General features: G+C 42.9%; 2 protein-coding genes across 2 annotated transcripts; both read left to right on the forward strand.

Annotated features, from left to right (window-relative positions):
* Nucleotides 1-5,063: 5,063 nt before the first annotated feature.
* si:ch211-63p21.1 (uncharacterized) lies at nt 5,064-12,750 on the forward strand. The gene is made up of 7 exons (XM_058623583.1): nt 5,064-5,304; nt 6,617-6,698; nt 8,324-8,416; nt 8,605-8,679; nt 9,211-9,281; nt 9,384-9,555; nt 10,260-12,750. The coding sequence occupies exons 2-7, from the start codon at nt 6,627-6,629 to the stop codon at nt 10,479-10,481; spliced, it is 705 nt and encodes a 234-aa protein (XP_058479566.1). The 5' UTR covers nt 5,064-5,304; nt 6,617-6,626; the 3' UTR covers nt 10,482-12,750.
* Nucleotides 12,751-14,885: 2,135 nt separating this feature from the next.
* Nucleotides 14,886-20,298, forward strand: LOC131456730 (kelch-like protein 22). The gene is made up of 4 exons (XM_058625291.1): nt 14,886-16,785; nt 16,969-17,908; nt 17,997-18,164; nt 18,635-20,298. Exons 1-4 carry the CDS (start codon nt 15,186-15,188, stop codon nt 19,155-19,157), a joined length of 3,231 nt encoding a protein of 1,076 aa, XP_058481274.1. The 5' UTR covers nt 14,886-15,185; the 3' UTR covers nt 19,158-20,298.
* The last annotated feature ends 107 nt before the right edge of the window (nt 20,299-20,405 follow it).

The following is a 20,405-nucleotide window of genomic DNA, read 5'->3' on the forward strand; positions in this document are numbered from 1 at the left end:
CCTACCTACCTACCTTCTTGCTTCCTACCTACCTTCTTGCTACCTACCTACCTTTCACTTTCTTGCCAATCTACCTGCCAACATACCGACCTTCTTGCTATCGACCCTACTACCTACCTACTGATGTTTTTGCCATCTACCTGCCTACCTACCTACCTACCTACCTAAAAACTACCTTCTTGCCTATCTATTTGCCTACTTCACCATCCAGGTTATCCAACAAAGGTTACATTTCTTTTTACTAGGTCAGTTTTTCAAATTTAAATGTGTTTTTTCTATTGTATATTTGTATTATATGCAGGTAAAACCCTGTGTCTGATTTTCTTTCAGCCTTGAAGTACTTGAAGTGTCTTCATGTGTAATTACCTCTGTATTCTGTTCTCTATTACTCTTTAATCCATGGCACTTACCCTCTCTAAGGAATCATAGTCCAGAGCGAAGGCCCACAGCTGAAGCCTGGAGCTCAGGTGAGAGATTCCCCCTAATGTGAGCAGGCACAACTCAGCCTGGGCTAGCGATGCCTGAGGGTTCTGGGCCTTGGCCTCCTTGATCAGAGAGAGCTCCTCTTCTGTTGGGATTAATGTTTCAAGACGCTGTTTTAGAAAGAAATGAGATTAGAGTGTTAACTGGTGTGGGACCCTCTGCTGCCTCTGCTCTCCCACAGTGTCCCGCTCAGGTTTCATTTTTCCATAATAGAGATACCATACACGGACAATAACCTGCCTATGCCCGGCAGAAGCAAATTTGACAAGGTTAATCGAATGCTGACTCTCAAATAAACTCCGGAGGACATGATGTCGGCTGTACCTGAACGTCCTCTCTGTCTAGCACGCTGCTGTCCATGCTGTAGATGGCAGGCGGGAGGAGGCGGGGTGGGGGCAGTCTGCTCAGTGCAATGGTTATGATGTTACTGCGCTTCATCCCCAACACTGAGAGAGATGGTTGCTTCTGTGTTGAGATGCAAAGACAAATATGAGGCATTTAAATCAGGTTGTTTTATGTAAATGATTTCAAACGTTTTAAAATCACATAGATTAAGCATTCTGCCACCGTTTCCATGTATCCATGGATGTACCACTCTATCTGGTCTGTCACACTTACCCTTTGGAGGATTGGGGGTGGGTGGATGGAGTGGACTTAATGCATATCTGTATGTGAAGTATAAGATGCAAAATAAGCAAGGTTTTTGTTCTAAATTCAGTTTTATTTTTAGGTTGGGAGGTGCCATTCTGTCCCGGGATTTGAGATGGACCTTCAGGGTCTACACTCATCCCAACGTAACCTATATTGATCATATAAACTTGAACTCTGCTATTGTACTGGAAGATTATTGGTCAGACTGTCTGCATGTGAGCTGCATTACAGTCCCTACAGTCCCTGAAGATCCATGCAGGCTACATCCTGGACCAGTTGCCAACCTATCACATGGTCTAAAAGGGCCAAATTACCATTTACACTCACATCCACACTAATAGGTGATTTAGTCTCTGATTAACTGAACCGGGAGCCACATCTTTGGACTTTGTGTGTGGACACTGACAGTTAGTGGTGGTTTACTAAGTGCCCAGTGTGTCAAAACTGTGGTTCCTTACCTGCCGCCAGGCTCCATTAAAGCAGGTGCTACTGCCTTTAGACTCAAAAAGGTACTCCAGTCGGTTTTTGTCTAAATGGACTGGTTCCAGAGCAGCCCAAATAGTTTGAGTCCCAAAGCGTGTCATCCGAGGAAGGGGTGTCAAACTCTCCATTTCCCTCCAGTGGAGCTTTAAGGTGCGAGATTTGTTTGCACATTTAAGGGACTGAGAGGACAAAGCTGGGGCAAGAGGAGGAGGAGGGGGAGGAAGAGGAGGTGGTGGAGGTGGGCATTGGAGACATGTTGATGAATCATTGAGTGAAGCTGTCCCCTCGTCCTCTGTGCTATCTTCCTCGTCCCAGAGGTCAGAGAAGTCCAAAGTGTTAAGGCACAGACGGGCTGCGGGTTTCAAGATTGAACTCCAGGGTTGGTCGAAATCCCACATCAGTGGGTTATCCTTGCTTTGATCTGCCTCCTTCATCGGCCCTTCACAGTTGCCTCCGACTCAATAAACAGACGTGATGATATTCAATGGCACTGCCATGACAAATAAGGCTATGGTCTCTTTTTTGAACTGAAGAAAAAGTCACTGCAAAACAAATACACTGCTTCTTTAGCGTAATAAATATAAAATTCCTATTCTGATCTGATCAAACGAAAGACATCTGAGTCCTGATGCGCCGTGCAGAAGCAAAACTTCCATCCTCGTCTCTTCTTCTCACTGAGCAGTCCCCACCACCTCACACAGCCTCTGAATTTCTGTGGATGCACTGCCTCACTTGTTGGCCACAGGAGCACATACCTCACACGACCAAATCACAATCTCCGAACCACCTCTGGGTGTTCTCGCTTCAGCGTACCCTGCAATTGCCTTGGGTGCAGCGTTTGTTCCCTTAAATCTAAAATGACGGAGCCGTATTTTTTAATCCAAAAGTCGCCCCGTAGCCCAGCTCGTGCGCCAGAGACCTGTGACCTCAGAGAAACATTTCATGTGAGCTGTGAAGGGTTGTGTTTAGTCTTGCATCCAAGTCTGATGGGAAAAAATCCAAGGAACGCATTTGCTCTTCCAGAAAATCCAAATGACAAGCTTCTGCAGCTATCCCTCCACTTTCATCCCCCCTCGCTCTCTTTCTGTGATAGTGAGTGAGGGATTCAGAGTCAAACTGGACCGTTGGTGCATCAGATTCGCTTTATTTGAGTTGCACCCTTTCCCTTAATTTCCTTATCGAGCCTTCATCTCCTGTTGGTATTGCTACTTGTGTATACACAAACCTCTCCATCTGCCCCTAATGATCTGTTACTTCCCTCTTCTGCTGCCTTTCCTTCTCCCCTGTGAGCACATAAAACAGCACAAGTGACCACATTTCACCCTGCGTCCCATTTTCCCCCACTCCTTCACTGCAGTCAGCAAAGGCGCCTTGATGAGCCAATACATGTTACAATGCTGAACTTCACGAAGAAACATTACTCTGCAGAGCTCATAAAGTAGCGCAGAGAACAATTATGGAGGGAGGTGTGGTGCAACGTCTTATAAAGGCCGAAACGCTGCAGCCTAACTTGGTAAAACGATAAAAAGGAGGAAACGTCATTTTGTCCAAAGCCTTTAGTATAGCGTACGTGATCAGAGGGGTCATTTGCATGGTCCACATGCAGCCATAATGAGGATCCCTCCCTTGGCCATTAGTCCTCCCCCTAATTATACTTTATCTCGTTCAGTGGCCCTGCCGTCTGCAGGCGGCAGCGGGGCTCATGGGACATTTAGGCTAAAATGTGCTTGTTTGGACTCTATTTGACATTCATTTATTGATCAACAGAAAGGATTTAAACATGTAGTTTCTGTAAATAAACACATTTCTTTGTATTCTTTTGAACTTGAAAGTTATATCCATGTGCTAAAACGACAGTATGCTGTAAAACAAAGTGTCTTTCGTTAGTTTTAATATATTGCAGATGGATTGTATTTGTATAATATTATTTTTTTTTATGCAGTATACATGAATGTCATCAACTTTTGAGATTTCTGATTTGAGATTTTTGGTTGCGAAATGAGTATATTCGAGGGACAGCTCAGGTTTTTGTTGGATGACAACGACGACGTTGTCGGCTTTCAGCAGCGCTGTCACCACACGTTGAGATTCTTAGAGATTCTTAGACATCTCCTGTTAAATGTTGGAGATTAACGCACGTTGTGCAGGAGGACATGAGGACACAAAGTAAGAGGACAAGATGGAGGCAGATGATCTGCTGTGGCGACCCCTGAAGGGAGAAGCCGGAAGAAGAAGAAGAAGAAGATATAAATGTCCTCAACCTACCAGGGAGGTGAAAATGAACCTGTATGAACCTGAAAGTTCATGCCAATAATGTAGACTAAAGAAAACTACAGTTAATATGGTGAGACAAACAGGTTTGAGACCTTATTTATGGCCTTCAAAGAAGAAGAATTGTGTTTTTTTTCGTAGAGTGACTTCAAGTTTCCTTCTTCCTGTGTACGTGCGGGTGTTTTTTGTATGTGCAAACATGTGCATCTCTTCTCATCTGTCTGTCTGTCTGTCTGTCTGTCTGTCCCACCATAACTGCTGAGTGCATCTCAACTCTGTCTCGGCCCCGGCAGCGCGAGATAACGATCAGAGAGAACATTACGCATAATCGCTACCAGTTTGCTTTGAGAATGTCGAGGCTTTTAAGTTGCTGGACAAACTAGAGCTTCTGCTTGTCCACTATGAGCTGAATTTTGCGCTGGAGGTTAAGGTAGGGGCATGCACATCTGACGAGGCAGCATTCAAGGCTCCAACTCTTGAATTCAATTTAATCAGTGCACATCTTCAAAATTTGTGTACCAATCTTCTCAGCTAAACGTCTCATTTCCCGAAAGACGAAAACATACTTGTGTACCACACATTCTGTGCAACAATGCAGTGGCAGACGGGATTTGTCATTGTCTGAATGATGATAATTGGTGGGTTAACAAAACCACTCACAGATTATAATCCAGCGTTAGAATCCTGTCTGGGGTAGAACAATATGAAGAGTCAACTCCAGGAACCCTGGAAACGCCAGAATCAATTTATGAACCTATGAATCAAAGTCCCAACAGATGTGATTTGGTCCATCAATTGCGTGTGCACTCAATTTTCAAATATATTAAATATGTAGAGTTAGATTTAGGGTGTAGCGATGGTGCGTTTCTCAGAAATCCGAGCTCAAGACCTCCAAAAGACCCCCAAAAAAATCAAAATCCAAAAATACAACAAATGTGGTATTTACGGTAAAAGTAGCAGCCATTTTGGAATCCTAACTCCGGGTATTTGAGGTTGCTCTGTTTCCAAGTTGAAAGTTTTCAGCAGGTTTAGATTTCATTGCGTCAAACCAGAACTACCCTTTTGACCTCACGCGCTTCAAAGACGCTTTTATTTTGAAGGTAAGTCTCAAACGGAAATTCTCCCCCCCCCCCCCCACCGCCCTTTTCCGCCGCTCGTGTCCGCGCTCCTGCCTTTTTCCCTCGGGAACACAGGGGCACGCGCGCGGACTCCCTCCGCGTGTCATCCGCTCGCGCTGACGTCACGTCACACTCGGGATCCGCTACAATGTCAAACATCCACACGAAGCAGCGGCGCGAGCTCATGGCTCCTTCATCTTCCTCTTCTTCCTCGCGCTACAATGAGCGTCGGCGGCGCGTGCTGCTCCTCATCCTTTAAGACACTCGGATCCATGTTCCCGCACAGGATGCGTTAAAGGTACGTCACTGTTTATTTTATTTATTCATAATATGAGTAATTATTTTTTATTTATTTGGACTTTTTTTTCCAATTCTTTTCTTCTCCACATTTATACAGAATAACCATATATTTATACATATATATGTATAAATATGATATGTTTATATTTGAACAACAGAAAATTCCTGTTTAAATCCTTCACTTCATCTTTTCCCTTGATGTGAAAAGTTGTCTGTTGTCGTAGGCTGTTACGTAACACACACACACACACACACACACACACACACACACACACACAGATGTTGCAGAGGTGGTGATGATGCTGCTGCTGCTGCTGATGATGATGATGCTGACAAATCTCTTTTTACAGCATCATCGCCAAACACTCAGCACTTCACTGATTCACCACCAGAGGAAAAAATAACATCACATGAAATAACTATCCTTCATAGTTCAGGGGGAAAAAAGACGTTACAATTGAAATTGTACGAATTTCATAAATAAAAAATATAATTTATTTCCCTCAAACGTTGTCTCAAAGTATCAAACCTTTGTTATATTCCTATTAAAGACATGTTTTTTTAATCGTTTTTTATATATTGTTGAATTATTATAATATATAATTAATAAATGTACTTAAATTTGTACCTTTTAATGACATTTTAAAATAACATAATAGTTGAATTCACTCGAGAACAGTGTTAAATATGGCTCTTTTAGTGTCATTTTAACATCAAAAGAGTTAAATACCCTTATAAATATTATAAACTTTGACTCTTTTGTGTAAATTTAACATGAAAAAAGATAAATACATTCAATAATAGTGTTAATTTGTACTTTTTTAGTGTAAATTTAACATAAAAAAGATAAATACACTTGAGAATATTGTTAAATTTGACTTATAGTGTACATTTAACATAAAAAAGCTAAATACACGCGAGAATAGTGTCAAATTGGACTTTTTTAGTGTAACTTTAGCACTAAAAGAGTGAAATGTTAACGTGTTAAATCTGACTCATATGATGTAAATCCAATATTAAAACAGCTCTATACACTCAAGAATAGTGTGAAATTATAGTACCGGTACATTTAACATTATTGCAAAGAGCATTTGGTTCTAATCATATCTTTAACCAAAATTTGGTGTTAAATTGACTTTTTCAGGGTTACTTCACTTTCAAGTTGAGTTACAAGGATATACACAGTTACAAAGCCATGACTTGAAATATAGAATAATACGTTAATTTGCTCATGTGTTGCAGTGTGAATAGTGAAATGATTAATTGTTTGTAAACAGGTGTGTGTGTGTGTGTGTGTGTGTGTGATCTAGCTCAGACGTCATGATGCTACAGAGAGAATCTGACTCCCGCCGCCTCTTCTCCTCCGGAGAGACGTTCGCCAACGACTGTGAGGTGAACTTATCGATTTCTGCTCAGATCAATAGTCTGTACGACGGGAAATGACACAATCTACATTCTTTTTTGATAAATCGTGACTAATGTGGGAAAGTCGAGGTGTAATTATGGCTCTGGTGTTTGTGACGTCTTTGCCTGAGTCACTTCAGGCTGCTCCATCACTCCTTCACTTCTCAGCAGTTTAAAAATGTGAGTAGGAGGAAAAGTTACAAAGCCACAAATGTCATTAGAATCCACTGAACCGGGATATTTTATTACATTTGATTTACGATCTTTCTTTTTTTTTAGTGCAGATTACTGCAGCCATTTTTAGACACTCTTCAACATTGTTAAATTTGATTCTTTAACTGTAAATTGAACATGAAAATAGTTCAGTTGACCCGAGAATATTGTAAAAAAGTGAGTCTTTTACTGTAAATTTACCTTGAAAAGATTTAAATATACTCGAGAGTGGTGTTAGAGTCGACTACTTTTGTCTTATTTTAACACTAATTATTAGTCTTGGATCATTGGTTTTATGTCATGATAACTCATTTAAGTTTTTATTGTCACGTTTAAATCGTTTATAGTCAATTGTATTGACTAGCGACTCCAATTTTAGTCGATTAACTTGCCTTAGATTAACACTGAACTCAATGGTAACCGCTACAGATATACATGCAGAGGTCATTAAGTTTCCTCTGTCTGTAGTTGAAATGTACATAATAAACAATAATAGTTAGAGAAGGGTCAAGGATGTAGCAGCCAGTTCAACCTACTGTTGTAATCGTTCGTCATATTTGGGGGATCTTGGTCTGTTTGCCGAAATACGATAATTAAATTAGTCCTTTATCAGAACCCGTAGGGTAAGTTTCCTTTCTGCTTTTAACCCATCCTCTACTAGAAACCCTCCCAAATTAGGAAGGTTGAGTACCTTGCTCAGGGACCTGTGGGAATTCGAACCGGCAACCCTTCGGTTACAAGCCAAGATCCGCTTTCCACTTGGCCATGGGCTGCCCGTCTGTTCAATGCATTTCAAAGCCAGTTTTATTGCTGACAAACCATATCGCAACGAGAGCAAAACAGTGATTCCCAAAGACTGGGTCGGGACCCACAAATAGGTCACGGCAGAATTTTTTGGGTCCCCTTCTTCAAACTTTTAGTCAGGGTTTTTTTGGTGCATATGTTTCAAATAACATGCATAAAAATTATTACGGTACGTTTAAATGAATTTACCAAACATTTCTTGGAAATGATTAATTTTCAAAAATGCAAAATTATCTATTTTAAGAAAAACTGGCGTTATGTCCATCAACAATATACAGTTTTTCTTTGTAATTGAAACAGATGCTTAAAATATGCTGCCATCTAGTGGTGTGAGGCCTTCATACAACATAAAACCACTGTCAAGAATATCTCCAAAGATAGTATCAAGCCAATATGTTTGTGTGTAGCCATTTTTTGAACCCTGATATTTTTTTTAATAGATGAATCAGCCATTTTGTGCATTTTAAATAATAATTAAAAAAAGTTGTAAAACAAATGCTTGGTAGGAAACAAAAGGAGGACAATAATCTTGTTGTTTATCCTCTCTCTCTCTCTCTCTGTCTCTCTCTGTGCCTCTGTGTTTTTTGTTCTCTCAGATGGGGGCGAGCTGTGTCGAGGTGGATGTGGTGTGTCTGTGCAAGGCCGGTCCCTGTACACTTTACTCAGAAGCACACACGCCGCCCACGGCGGTGAGTGCTCCGTCTTCCCACTTCAGCGTCTGAGGCCACAGAGTGTTCCTCCGTCTGTAATTGTGCTCTAAATACGCGCCTTTAACGTCCAACCGACCTGTCTGTGCGAATCAAAGGAAATGTCCAAAGTGTTTGTCAAATGATGATTTCTTACCCGTCTCCCCCTGACCTTTTTCCTCCCTCCTCAGGACACACTGCTGTGTGAACACTGTGGAAAGAGCAGAGTGACGGTAACCAGGTTCTCTGAGGGATACGGCACAGAGGTAACGTGTGCGTTACCTGTAGCCTGTTTTATCCTCGCCGTGCCACGTCTTTAACGACATGTTTTGCAGCTTCGTCCCACTGTTGGCCTTTAAACGGAAGTGAGCAAACCACGCTCTCACCTGTGCCAAACCCCATTGAGAAAATCATCATTTTTAGCACGTTGGAATGCAGGAGCTGCTGGTCTACTGCTGCATCGTTTGGTACGTTTTTGTCACTTGGGTCAATCAGAATGAAGGACTTAAAATGCCGAAGTTACAAGACGACATAGTTAAACCTACTGGTGGAAGTAACAGTGGATCAGCAACTCCTGTGTGTTGTGACGTAAAATTGATGATTTTCTCTATGGATTTTGGTGCAGGGAGAGAGTGACTTACAGAGTTTAGTTTCCAGCTATAAAAGGCTGTTTAACAGCAAAAAAAAGCTGCAAACTGCTCCTATAAGCACAATATATTTGTCACAACAGCTTGTGCGTTCACATGTGTTATATTTAATTATATATCATTTATGTTTCTGTCTAAATTCCTCTGCAGGAAGAGTGTTTGTTATCGGATCCTCAGGGGGAGAGTGACGCAGATGCAGATATAGAGGATACAGACTGCAGGTGTGGTGTGACGCGCTCATTAACACGTGAATGTTGTGGGTGCAGTGAATCTGGTGACGCCCTCTAACCCCTCGTACCTTTGCGATTTCAAAACCGGCTCAGACTCCACGAGCCTGGCTCTCTGCAGCGGATCAGCTCGCGGCGGCGCAAGCGGCCACGGGTGGCGCGGCAGGACACGACGGAGAGCGAGGACGACGGCGGGAGGAGCCACACGTCCCATCGCTGGAACCTGAGGCTGAGTCCTGACAGAGCACACAGCAGGACAATCCTGGAGGTAAAAGAAAAAGAGAGTCATGAGAAGGCCTTTGCCCTCTTTCCTGTCAAGCTTACTGACAGACGGATTGGATTGCCCCCTGGTGACTGGCTGCAGTATTGGTCATAAACCCAGAGTTTTACTTTGCTCTCCGCAACATTTTCCGTCACTTTGAGGCACATTTTCACGCCCGTATACTCTTTGACTTTGTCTGAGTAAATGTAATGATAAATACAATAAATGAAAATGGATATTTGAGCTAAAATAACATTAAAATGCGGACCAATGTATCCGTCAATTGCAGGGAAGTTGGAATTAAAGAGCACAATGAGACTTTTTCAGATGAAACTGCGACCCCTCTACTGTTGAAAAGTTTTTTCTAAGTTGTTTTACATATCTTACATACAAGTTCCAAATTCCAATTTTATAACCTTCATGGTCGACGGAGCCTTTAAACCCCGCCTCCTTTCCTAGAGGGGGGCGTGCCCTTTGACTTTTCAGGCGTGACTAAAAAGCGGAGTTGGCGATCATTTTCGTTCATTGCAGTCAAAAGGTTAGGTATCATTAAAGGGACACTGTGGTGTATTTTTACCACTAGGGGTGCTATAACAATATAAATGGTGTCGACGACTGACACGACGCCTTATCTAAATAAACAGTAGGAGGCAGTGTTTGGGGGGCGGGGGCTCAGTTTTTGTTTACAAAATGTTCTCTGTGTGTTTCAGGAGAGCATATCACAGGTCAGGCCGTTGATCATCTGCCGGCCAAACGCCGAGCGGCAGAGGAGCGAAGGGGACCTTCAGCGAGGCTCCAAACTGACGTCCCTGTGGCCGCCATCGCTCTCTCTTCCTCTCATCCTCCTCCTCCTCCTCTCTCTGCTGCTCTCCCTCTCCCTCATCATCATCCTCGTCCTGTCTTTCCTCCTGCCGTCCTGGGCCAGCGCTTGACCCCAAAATTCAATGAGAAACACATCCACAGTTTATTTCTTCCTAAAAAAAAGTCGCATCGAGATTAAAATCTTTTACAGGTAAGACATAGCTGCGACGCGAGAAGATGAAGAACAAAGCACAAGGCAGCAATAATACTTCATTCATTTATCTATTGATTAGTGGCTACTACCACTTCCTTTATTCTATGTTTTTTTTTAAAAAAGGTCTGGACCGGAGTAAGAGACATAGTACACTTTAAACTTAGGCCTCGTAAGAAGTCAACGCAAGGACGTGAATAAACGCGAAAAACTAAATGTTCAAAAAAAGTCGTTCAATTTACAATATTTGAATTTAGCGAGCGAGAACGGCGGTTTAGTTCACGCAAATATTCCGCACCGTCCACAGTTGCGCGTTAATTGGGTCGCACTTTCTGCTGCTTTGCACAAAGTCTAGACTGTGTTTAAAAAAATGGACACGGTCTTCCGGTTTAAAATGTGAAGCCGAGGAAAGTTCGACGAAAGGAGCAGTTAGCCACCAGGGGGCGACACCACCGGTTTCAATAAGAGCTCTGTTTGAAATGGAGGTCTAAGTTCCACTTAGGGTTATAGCACATATGAGTAGTGAGGTGGTGTTGTCCAACAGAAGGCTGGTTTCAGGTGACATCTGCTACTAGCGTTCCTCACACGAGTCCTCGATCTCAAATTCTAGCGATTTCTTGCCAGGAGATCGGCCTCACATGTCCTTCAGTTCTTTGAGCGACCAATTGTAGACGCGTGGGTCCCAGTGGACCTTCGAACAGAAACTCAAGTTGCCATGTTGCCTGAGTTCATTCCAGAACCAGGGACTGGAGTAAGAAAGGCTCAATTTGTGGGTCTCTGTTCTGACATAAGGCACTTTAAACCGAAGCCGACTGTGAGACTTCGCGACATCGGTGAGAAATCGCCACCGGGGAGTGCGGATTCTCTAAATGTGGGAAAAGATTTGAAGAATTGGAGCCAAATATTACTTTTTCAGACCATAACAACCTCGGTGTAATTATAGCTTTTTTTTTTTACTTCCTTCCAGAAGATATTAAACCACAATTCAGACGGATTTTAAACTTCTCGCCGCGTGTGAGTCGTTGCTCTCTATAAATTTACATCCACAGTGTTTCCATAATGAGCCTCAACTCGTCAAATCTCGCCTTCCGTCACACTTCCTCACCCCCTCGCTTGTATAAATAGACCTCTCATCTCGCTCCTTTTTATAAACGAGCGACGCGTGGAGGCGGAGAATGTTTCAGAGCCGCGCAGGTACACTCACCACAACCCCACAGCAGCCTCAATATGAAAACACGATACCACCCAACTATGCAACTCCTCTGCTCCTACTGTCTCCCGTGTCCTTGGCACTGTCGCCACCTTCTTGGCCACTATTCTCTCTCATGAATTTACTTCACAAATGCAGGGACTTCTAAAATAGAGCATGACCCAATTAGAAAAAGCAATATCAGGAGGGATGTGATATTGAGCCTGCGGTGTTAGATCTACCGTACATCTGCTACTTTTAATGAAGGGACTACTTGTGTTTTCTTAAAAACCGGTGGATCCTCTGTAGTCTTTGTCTTCTCTCTGGCTCTCTCACGTGCTTGTTTTTAGTCAAACACTGGCTCCCAGTCTTACACGTTGTGCTTGTGTTTTTAGCGGCACGTCCGTGTTTACGAATTATTATTTGAGAAGAGGCTTGACAATCAGTCATGTAACTTTAAAATACAAACAACATGTCCCGTTACATTCAAACCACAGTCAAATACGTCTCACCAGCTCTCTGTTTCTCAGTATGGCAGGGTTTAGCTCTCGTGTCGCCCGGCTACACAGGAGGCGAGTTGTTTACTGTTAAGACAGACGGCGGCAACAGAAACACTGTGTAAGCAAAGCAAGACGCGTTCTACTGCAGTCACAGACACTCCCTCGTTCAGGTCTGATAGTATTGCCTGACAGAGACAGCAATACAAGCATTCTTACGTCGATAATAGTATAAAAACATCAACAACAAAGCTCAATGAAGGTCAGGCACTGCAGCTTTAAGCTGAAATAACCCTAAAAAGCCATTTCCTCGTACTTTAGAAACAACCACAGCCATGCTCATTTCTAAAATGAACACCATTGAAATAATTGGGTTAATGTTCAGGAATGTTTTTCTTTTCCCTTTTGTTTCGTCTGTTGTTTTATTTCCACTTGTGTGTGTGTGTTTTTGTTTGCCTCTGTTTCATGAAAGTTCAATAAAACTAGATTGTATTTTGACAAAAGGTGTCCCTATTCCTTTAAGTCTATCTTCTTTAAACCAAAGTGGGAGTAAATGCTCAAATCAACAACGACGACACGGCGCTCGCTGCTCTTGAGGAACCGCTCGCTCCCCACTCCTCTCTTCAGCATTGGTGCGTTGTCACGGTAACCGTCACAAGTGCGGAGGAGAGCGACTTTTCATCTGCTGAGTGATTGCGTGACTTAGTCACATAATAGCATAACTCAGGATGCGTATGTAAAAATGAGATGCATTGCTAGGAAAGACAAACCAAACCAAACCATTTCACCAACAGGGACTGTAATGACGTATTCAAGTACTTATAGAGTACTTTAATATGGAGTTGTTCCAGACTTTTGCACCGATAACAGCTTCCACACTTCTTGGAAGACTTTCCTCAAGATTTTGAAGGGTTTCTCTGTGAATTTGTGTCCATTCAACAGGTGTGGCTTCTTTCCGGCATATTCAGAATTTTGTACCAGGTTTTCCTTTGCACACAACACACAACTGTACTTTGTCTTCAGTAGAGCAAACAAGGAGGATTCAAATAGGCTTGAAGGCCTCATACGAGCCAGGAGGCAGATCTCTACATGTACATGTTATGTTACAGTTTAAGTCGCCGCAGTGACTTCCTCTTTCCAAAACTGTCAGGTATGAAGCCAGTTGCTATTTCTGACAGTGTCAACACAAAGGGAGAGCATATCTGCGACGGGTCAGCTGCTTGAGACCCATGAAGCCATTCTCTGTTAAGTCAAGGTTACAGTGTGACCGAGCTGTTTGCTTTGTCTGTCGGCACAAAAGCCTGTAGACGTTGTTGTTTTGTCGGATCCCCTCCTCAGCCTCTTAACACTTGACCCAGATACCACTGTGTTTGGCCGTGGAGGAGTAACGTTATCACACTGTTGACCCTCAAGGCATTTAATACTGATCCCTGTGTCATATGGCTCTGGTTACAGATGCCTGCCAAGGCCTCTCCAGAGGTCTTGAGGCACTTGTATTGGTGCCTCGGGGGATTATTTTCTTGTTTATTACATGCTTGAGTCAAAACTTTACAGCATGAATTACAGAAACAGAAAGTGCAGTAACCACATCTTGGGCTTCACCTGACTCGGCATCACATGCATGGCCCATTGCCTTGCATATCCTCTCTCTATTGGCCCAACTGTCATGAAAGTTAGCAAAGGCCTCTGGTTTTTGATAAGGCAAGAGTTCGATGGGGCACTGTACGAGAGATGGGGCTGATTTAGCAGTTTATTTCGACCGATATCTCTTGCGTTCTTGCATTCTGCACTCTTGCAGCAAACGGCTGGACGGTTCTGCGGTTAACAGGTGGACGGACATCGAGAGATGTACAACAAAGTACGATATCTCAACTTTGAGTGTCTACCAATACCGTTATCAGTATGTTACAGTCTTCCCTCCAGTTTTAAACGACAGTAAATGTCACAGTTTCATCGATATACTTAACAACAAACTCAAACAAGGTTGAGCTGTGGTTGGCACAGCTCCTCCCCCACGACCCTCCTGTGGAGGATAAAAGTGGTAGAGAATGGATGGATAATACTCCAACCACAGGATAGACATGTGCAGCTCATCCCAAATCTCTACGATACAATACGATATGATACGATACACACTTTTAGTACTAGTCTGATACTTTCCAATTCGCAGGATCACATATTGGAAAAGAGGCAACACGTCGTATCTGTTATGATCCAAAAGTGCGAAGATTCCATTTACACAGTTATGTGGCTATATGGTTAAAAAAAACAAACCTGAATGTATTGGAGTGAGATTGGTATCTACCCTAAGCGGACAATGTCTTCACTACACTGCCAGACTGTGACACTAAACCGTTTCAGAACATGCAAGTTAAGTTAAAAGGAAATAAATTAAACAAGCATGGAAACTTAATTTTTAAGTGCTTGACCTCCACAAACCAATGTCATTTACTCACTGAAAAAACATTTACCTTATATGGACAATAGAGTCTCTAACCATCCATGTAAATAGTTGGGTGTTAGGCCGACACCCCCAAAACTGGCAAGAATTTCAAGTACTTAGTGACACAGAACACTGCATTACATCACGTTTGGTTATACAAGGATTTATGGGCACTCTGGCCCCTCTTAAACTTTCTAGAGGAGAGGGAGACAGAAAGAGAGAAGGAAAGAGAGAAATCAGAGATAGATAGAGAGAGAGAGAGACAGTGAGAGGTGGAGGAGAAAAAAACAGATGACACAGCTGGTGTCTGAGGAGAGGATAAAAAGTGGAGCTGCTTACACCAATAACTGCAAAGTGGATTAACTTTGGACACACATGATTTTCTCAGTGCAAAACAAAGTAAGTTGCTCAACAATCCTTTGTCCTCCAAGACTTGTTAATGTGTTAAGATTCAGGATTAGAGGGATAAGTAGAGGTTAAAGTAAACCGGTCAGTATGGCAGTAGCTAACCCATGCTTCCAGAAGGAAGGGTATGAAGTTAAGAACAAGAGGAGGGGGCGATGGAGGGAGAGGGTGAGCCAGAGGGCAAACTTGGAGGTGAATGGGGAAGATGGAGAAGAGGTGGAGGAGGGTGATGGGGAGGAAATGGAGGAGGATACAGGCAGTGAGGAAGTGAGAGAGGAGGCAAATGAAGCAGGTAGGAATGGAGAAGAAGAAGGGGGAAAAGAAGGGAAGAAGGTAAAGATGGAGGCAATAGTAAATGAGAAGGAGAAAGGGGAGGGGGGAGACAAGGGAGTGAAGACAGTTAAGGAAAAGCAGGTGGATTCAGAGGAGGAGAGTGAGGTGTCAGAGGCTGAAGAAATTGAGACAAAGAGTGAGGAGGTCGAGCAGGAGGATGGAGAGGAAGCCAGAGAAAATGAGGCAGAGATTGAGGTTTGGGTGGACAGGGTCGAGAGGGAGGTTGGAGGGAGTCAGGAAGGGCTTGATAAAGAGCTATGGGAGGAAGAAGGGGAAATGGAGGAAGAGGTAGAGATGAATGTGGACAAGGAAGAAGAAGAGGAGGAGACAATAGAGGGAGAGCAGGAAGAAGATGACCCAAATGAGCAAAATGTAGAAGACAGTGCAGCTCAAAGAGATGAAACAGTAGATGAAGAAAACCTTTTAGATTCAGCAAAATCTGATCATGAGGCTTTTGACTGGAGATCTGAGGGTGACAGTGATGATTCTGAAAGTGATGATGATGATCATGAAGAAGAAGAAAAAGCTTCAGAGAAACAGAGCGATGACCTGAAGGAACTGGACGATTTGCAGGAACACAGTACAAATGAAAGCAGTATCCGAGAAGCATGGACTTCCACTGAGGAAGATGTGAGTGAGAAGCTGCTGGATGAGGAAGAAACAGTGACAAGATCATGTTCAACGCATGAAGAACACTTTCTGGACTATCAGGAGGAAGAGGAAGACTCTACAGATGATGAGGAAGCAGAACATTCATTGTATGAAGACGTGGATTGTAGTGACGAAGGTGCCATGATGAAGATATTCCATGAAGATGATTATCCCACGGATATATTCCGGACTTTGACAGAGTTCAAGGACTCTTTCCTTCTCACTGACCTAATTTTTAGCACAAATGACGGGAAGACTTTCCAAGTACACTCCCTCGTTCTGGCAGCTGTCAGCTCCCTCATCTGGGAAACTCTGAGTAGAGGCAATATGGAAACTGATAACGTTGATGGCATAAAAGCCAGGGATACAATTAGTGTTGGAATCAACAGGTGGTCTCTCTGTCTGGGCCCAGAGGTGGACCATGTTGGGTTGGAGGCAATTGTGGAATTTGCCTATTCTGGACATGTATCTCAACTAAACAAGGACACCATGGAACAGATAAAGGCTGCAGCTCAAGCACTTGGTGCCCACAGGGTGATGGACCTCTGTCCTGAAGAAGGGTCCACACATACTGGAGAGAAGAAGAAAGAAAAAAGAATCTCTGCTGCGGAACAAATGAGGATCAGCCTTCAGTCCATCAGACAGATGTGGATGGACGGGGTAGGCTGCGATGTTATTTTGGACGGTATCGGGAAATCACTTCATGGTGAGTATCGTCCACCGATGTGTTTGTTTGGATCAACAACTTCAATGTGACATGATGTAAAATAGATGATTTTCTCTGTGGAATTTGGTGCGGGGAGTAAGTGGTTTACAAAGTGATGCTAACTTAAGTTTACGGTCAGAAAAGACGTATCCTTTTCTTGACATAATGTCATCCACTGTCCAGTCCACAGAATCATCCTTGCAGCAAGCAGTGACTATTTCCGTGGCATGTTCACCTTGGGAATGAAGGAGTCCTACCAGCCTCGCATAAACCTGCCCTTCTTGTTGGCTTCCGAGCTGGAGACTCTGATTGGCTGCTCCTATAGTGGGGCTTTGTCCCTCAGCTGGAGGTGTGTCTTTGAGCTCACCAGCACTGCTCTCCAGCTCCAATATCAACCAGCCCTCTCCTTATGTCTCAGCTTCCTGCAAAAGGAAATCAATCCCCAATCCTGCCTGGATGTGGCATCTTTTGCCGCAGCTTATGAGATGGCACACTTACTCGAAGTTGCGGACGATTATGTGTTGCGACAATTCCAAAAGGTTGCGTGCACCTTGAAGTTCAAGGATCTGCCAGCCCGACAACTTCTTAAGTACTTGAACAGTCGCTCACTCTGTGTCCAATCCGAGCTTGTTGTATTCAAAGCAGTGGTAGCATGGATTCAAGCTAAGCCCAAGACAAGGATTAGACTTACCAAGGAATTAATGAAAACAATCAATTTTCCCCTAATGACATTCAAGGAATTCAATGAGGTGCACTCTTTGAACATGTGGTCAGAGCACAGCCTAGATGAACTCTACAAAACAATTTTTGAGAATTTCTGTTCCTATGAGACTGCACCACATAGCCAATACCGCATCTATCTCCCAAAAGAGAGTCTGGTGTTGATTGGAGGTGACCAGATCACTGAAGACTTCGGAAGGCGAACAATCAGTAGGGAACTCTGGTTTGGGAATTCCCTTAGGAACCATACAGGAGTAAAAAAGGCCATGGAGTGGAGAAGGTTGGGAGAAATGCCAGAACCAGCTAGGTTCAGTCATGAGGTGGCGGTGATCAAAGGACAACTGTATGTGTTTGGGGGAAAGAAGTATTACGGCCTTGGTGACACACTGAATTCTGTTTTAAGGTAAAATATGGTTTTATTGAATTCCACATGAACATTCATGCACAGTGTTAAATATATGTTGTGTATCATTATTTCTACACATTTGTAGGTACAACCCCAATGAAAGCAGCTGGGAGAGTCTTCCTGAAATGCAGGAGAAGAGATGCTTTTTCTCTGTGGTTGTGCTGGATGGACAGATATACGCCATTGGTGGCCACTGTGAGCCAGAGTATAGGGATAGTGTGGAAAGATACTGCCCTGCTACAAACTCTTGGAGGTATGTATGTGTGTACAGGATATTTATTTTCAAAATAAGGTCCGCAAAAGTTTCCTCCTAACTGCCTACCAGTCCAGCAACTACCTTGTGCCATGTGCCAAATTCAATGTTTCCACAATCCAACACTGAGAACTCTGGACTGAAAGTTGTTTTAGAATGAAATTGTCCAGGATGTCTTTGTTTAAAGTGGCAGAACAAGAAAAACAATTTACTGGTTTGATCCAATATTTGGCTACCTTCAGTCGCTTTAAGTAAGATGTTTATATTTGAGCAAAAAAATGTGCACAATGACAGAATGAGAGAATGAAGGAGGAGAAAACTTGCTTGAAAGTGAGTGAGGAAGTCGTACCACTTTATTCTAACTGTTGGTTGAATGTTGGGACTTGGCTTTAGCATTAGCCCAAGGGGAAAATGGTCTCAGGTTGCACCATTAGTTTAAATATTGTACTCACTCCTGTTTTGTCCTTCAGCTTCACCCGGCCTTTGGACCTACCTCTGACTGGACATGTGGCAAAGGTTTCACAGGGGCAGATCTTCATCTCAGGAGGGGTGAACGATGACTACAGGTGTCTTGCAACCATGTTTCGTTACCATCCAGAAACAGGAAGCACACACCTCGCAAACATGACAAGACCTCGGGCTTATCACTGCATGGAGGCGCTGGGTGACTGCCTTTATGTCGCAGGTGGAAACACCATCGACGACCACATGACTGTTGTGGACCAGCTCACCTGTGAAGTGTACAGTCCAGCCGTGAACACGTGGACCGCCTTCATGTCTCTGCCGGTGCCACATGTCGGAGCAGGAAGTGCAGTTTTGGAGGGAAAGTTTTACGTGTTGGGTGGATACAGCCAGGAAGATTACAGCGACACTAAAATGGTGCACCGCTACGACCCTACCACACAGAGATGGGAGAACATTGGCAAGATGCCTGGGCCGAACAATGACATTCGAGCATGTGTGCTGTCCCTGCCGGAGCATTTAAGATTGTAAGAGCTGTTCTCATAAAATATCTGTACTATTGAGTTCAGATCATAGACAAGGATTTTTCTATTTTTTTATGAGGCAAGGCACATTTTTGAACAATTGCAGACAGTGACTACTTTATATAAGATGGATATAGTCTTCCATTTTGAAAACTAAAGAGCAGGAAGTTGGACGGAAGTAGTAGTTAGCCACCAGTTTGACTCCTCAGTTTGAATGGAAGCTTCTACTTTTCGTTATTCAATTGTAACAACAGTATACATTTTCCAGAGGAGTAAATGGTCTTGAATACCAGTTTTACATCTGTGAATTTCTGGTTTCAAAAACTGCCTGTCGAATTGTCCCGAGTCCCGAGGCCTCCCGATGGGAGTTCATTTTGCAACATTTTGCATTTTCCAGACTGTTACTGTTTGTATAAACATCAGACAGAAGAGAGTGATTCATACATGTTCACAACAGTTGGACTATTTCTGGAATATTTAAGCAAGGAGTGGTGCCTGGGTTGAGGAAGAAGATTCGCCCATAAATGACTTCGAATTTTGATATTTTCCCATAGTATTCTTATGTGTGTTTCACTGGGAAATTTGCCTGACATTTGAGGAGGTGACCAGCATGATAGTTTACGGAAAATATCCAGACAAAACATCTACGGTGAGATACAGTGTGTCAACTATTGCTTGATTATAACATGCAGTTATGAATTTCAGGCTTACTGCTAGGATGAGTATTAAGAATTCACTGCCACAATTGATATTGTTGTTTATTTTAGCTTTGCTAGAGTTTTCAAACCATTTCCTAATGATTGCATCAGGTAATGTAGGTGTTTAACTTGAGCGTTGTCGACACCAAATTATAGTCTATGTTGATAAATAAGAGTATCGGTATCAATTATCAGTACCTATATAAGTATCGGTATGGATATAATCCTAATGATACCCATCCCTACTCGGTGCATAATATTACAAGATTAAATCGTTGTAATATCATATTTAACAACCAAATGATGTGTATCTTGGAAAATGAATTGTATACTGGATTGACTTGAGAGGCGCCTTTAGCTGTGCCAAATGATAGAATATAAATATATTGTGATTTTTAGTGCTTTATGTGAATTGAAAAGGTGTTGGAATAAAAGTGCTAAATAACTCTTTTTTTTACGAGTAGTGCATTTTTACACTTGTACCACAGGGATCTGATTTAGGCCCCATCCTATTTTCTTTGTATATGCTGCCTCTAGGGTCAGTATTTAAAAAGAAA

The sequence above is a fragment of the Solea solea genome, chromosome 3 (genome assembly GCF_958295425.1).
Source record: "Solea solea chromosome 3, fSolSol10.1, whole genome shotgun sequence".
In the NCBI taxonomy this organism is placed as follows: Eukaryota; Metazoa; Chordata; class Actinopteri; order Pleuronectiformes; family Soleidae; genus Solea; species Solea solea.

Excerpts from the sequence above, each read along its gene's own strand:
- si:ch211-63p21.1 (XM_058623583.1), top strand. The coding sequence starts at position 6,627 with ATGATGCTACAGAGAGAATCTGACTCCCGCCGCCTCTTCTCCTCCGGA. Across the intron at positions 8,680-9,210 it reads CTGAGGGATACGGCACAGAG|GAAGAGTGTTTGTTATCGGA; the intron begins GTAACGTGTGCG and ends ATTCCTCTGCAG. Across the intron at positions 9,556-10,259 it reads ACAGCAGGACAATCCTGGAG|GAGAGCATATCACAGGTCAG; the intron begins GTAAAAGAAAAA and ends TGTGTGTTTCAG.
- LOC131456730 (XM_058625291.1), top strand. The coding sequence starts at position 15,186 with ATGGCAGTAGCTAACCCATGCTTCCAGAAGGAAGGGTATGAAGTTAAG. Across the intron at positions 16,786-16,968 it reads TATCGGGAAATCACTTCATG|TCCACAGAATCATCCTTGCA; the intron begins GTGAGTATCGTC and ends TCCACTGTCCAG. Across the intron at positions 18,165-18,634 it reads CCTGCTACAAACTCTTGGAG|CTTCACCCGGCCTTTGGACC; the intron begins GTATGTATGTGT and ends TTTGTCCTTCAG.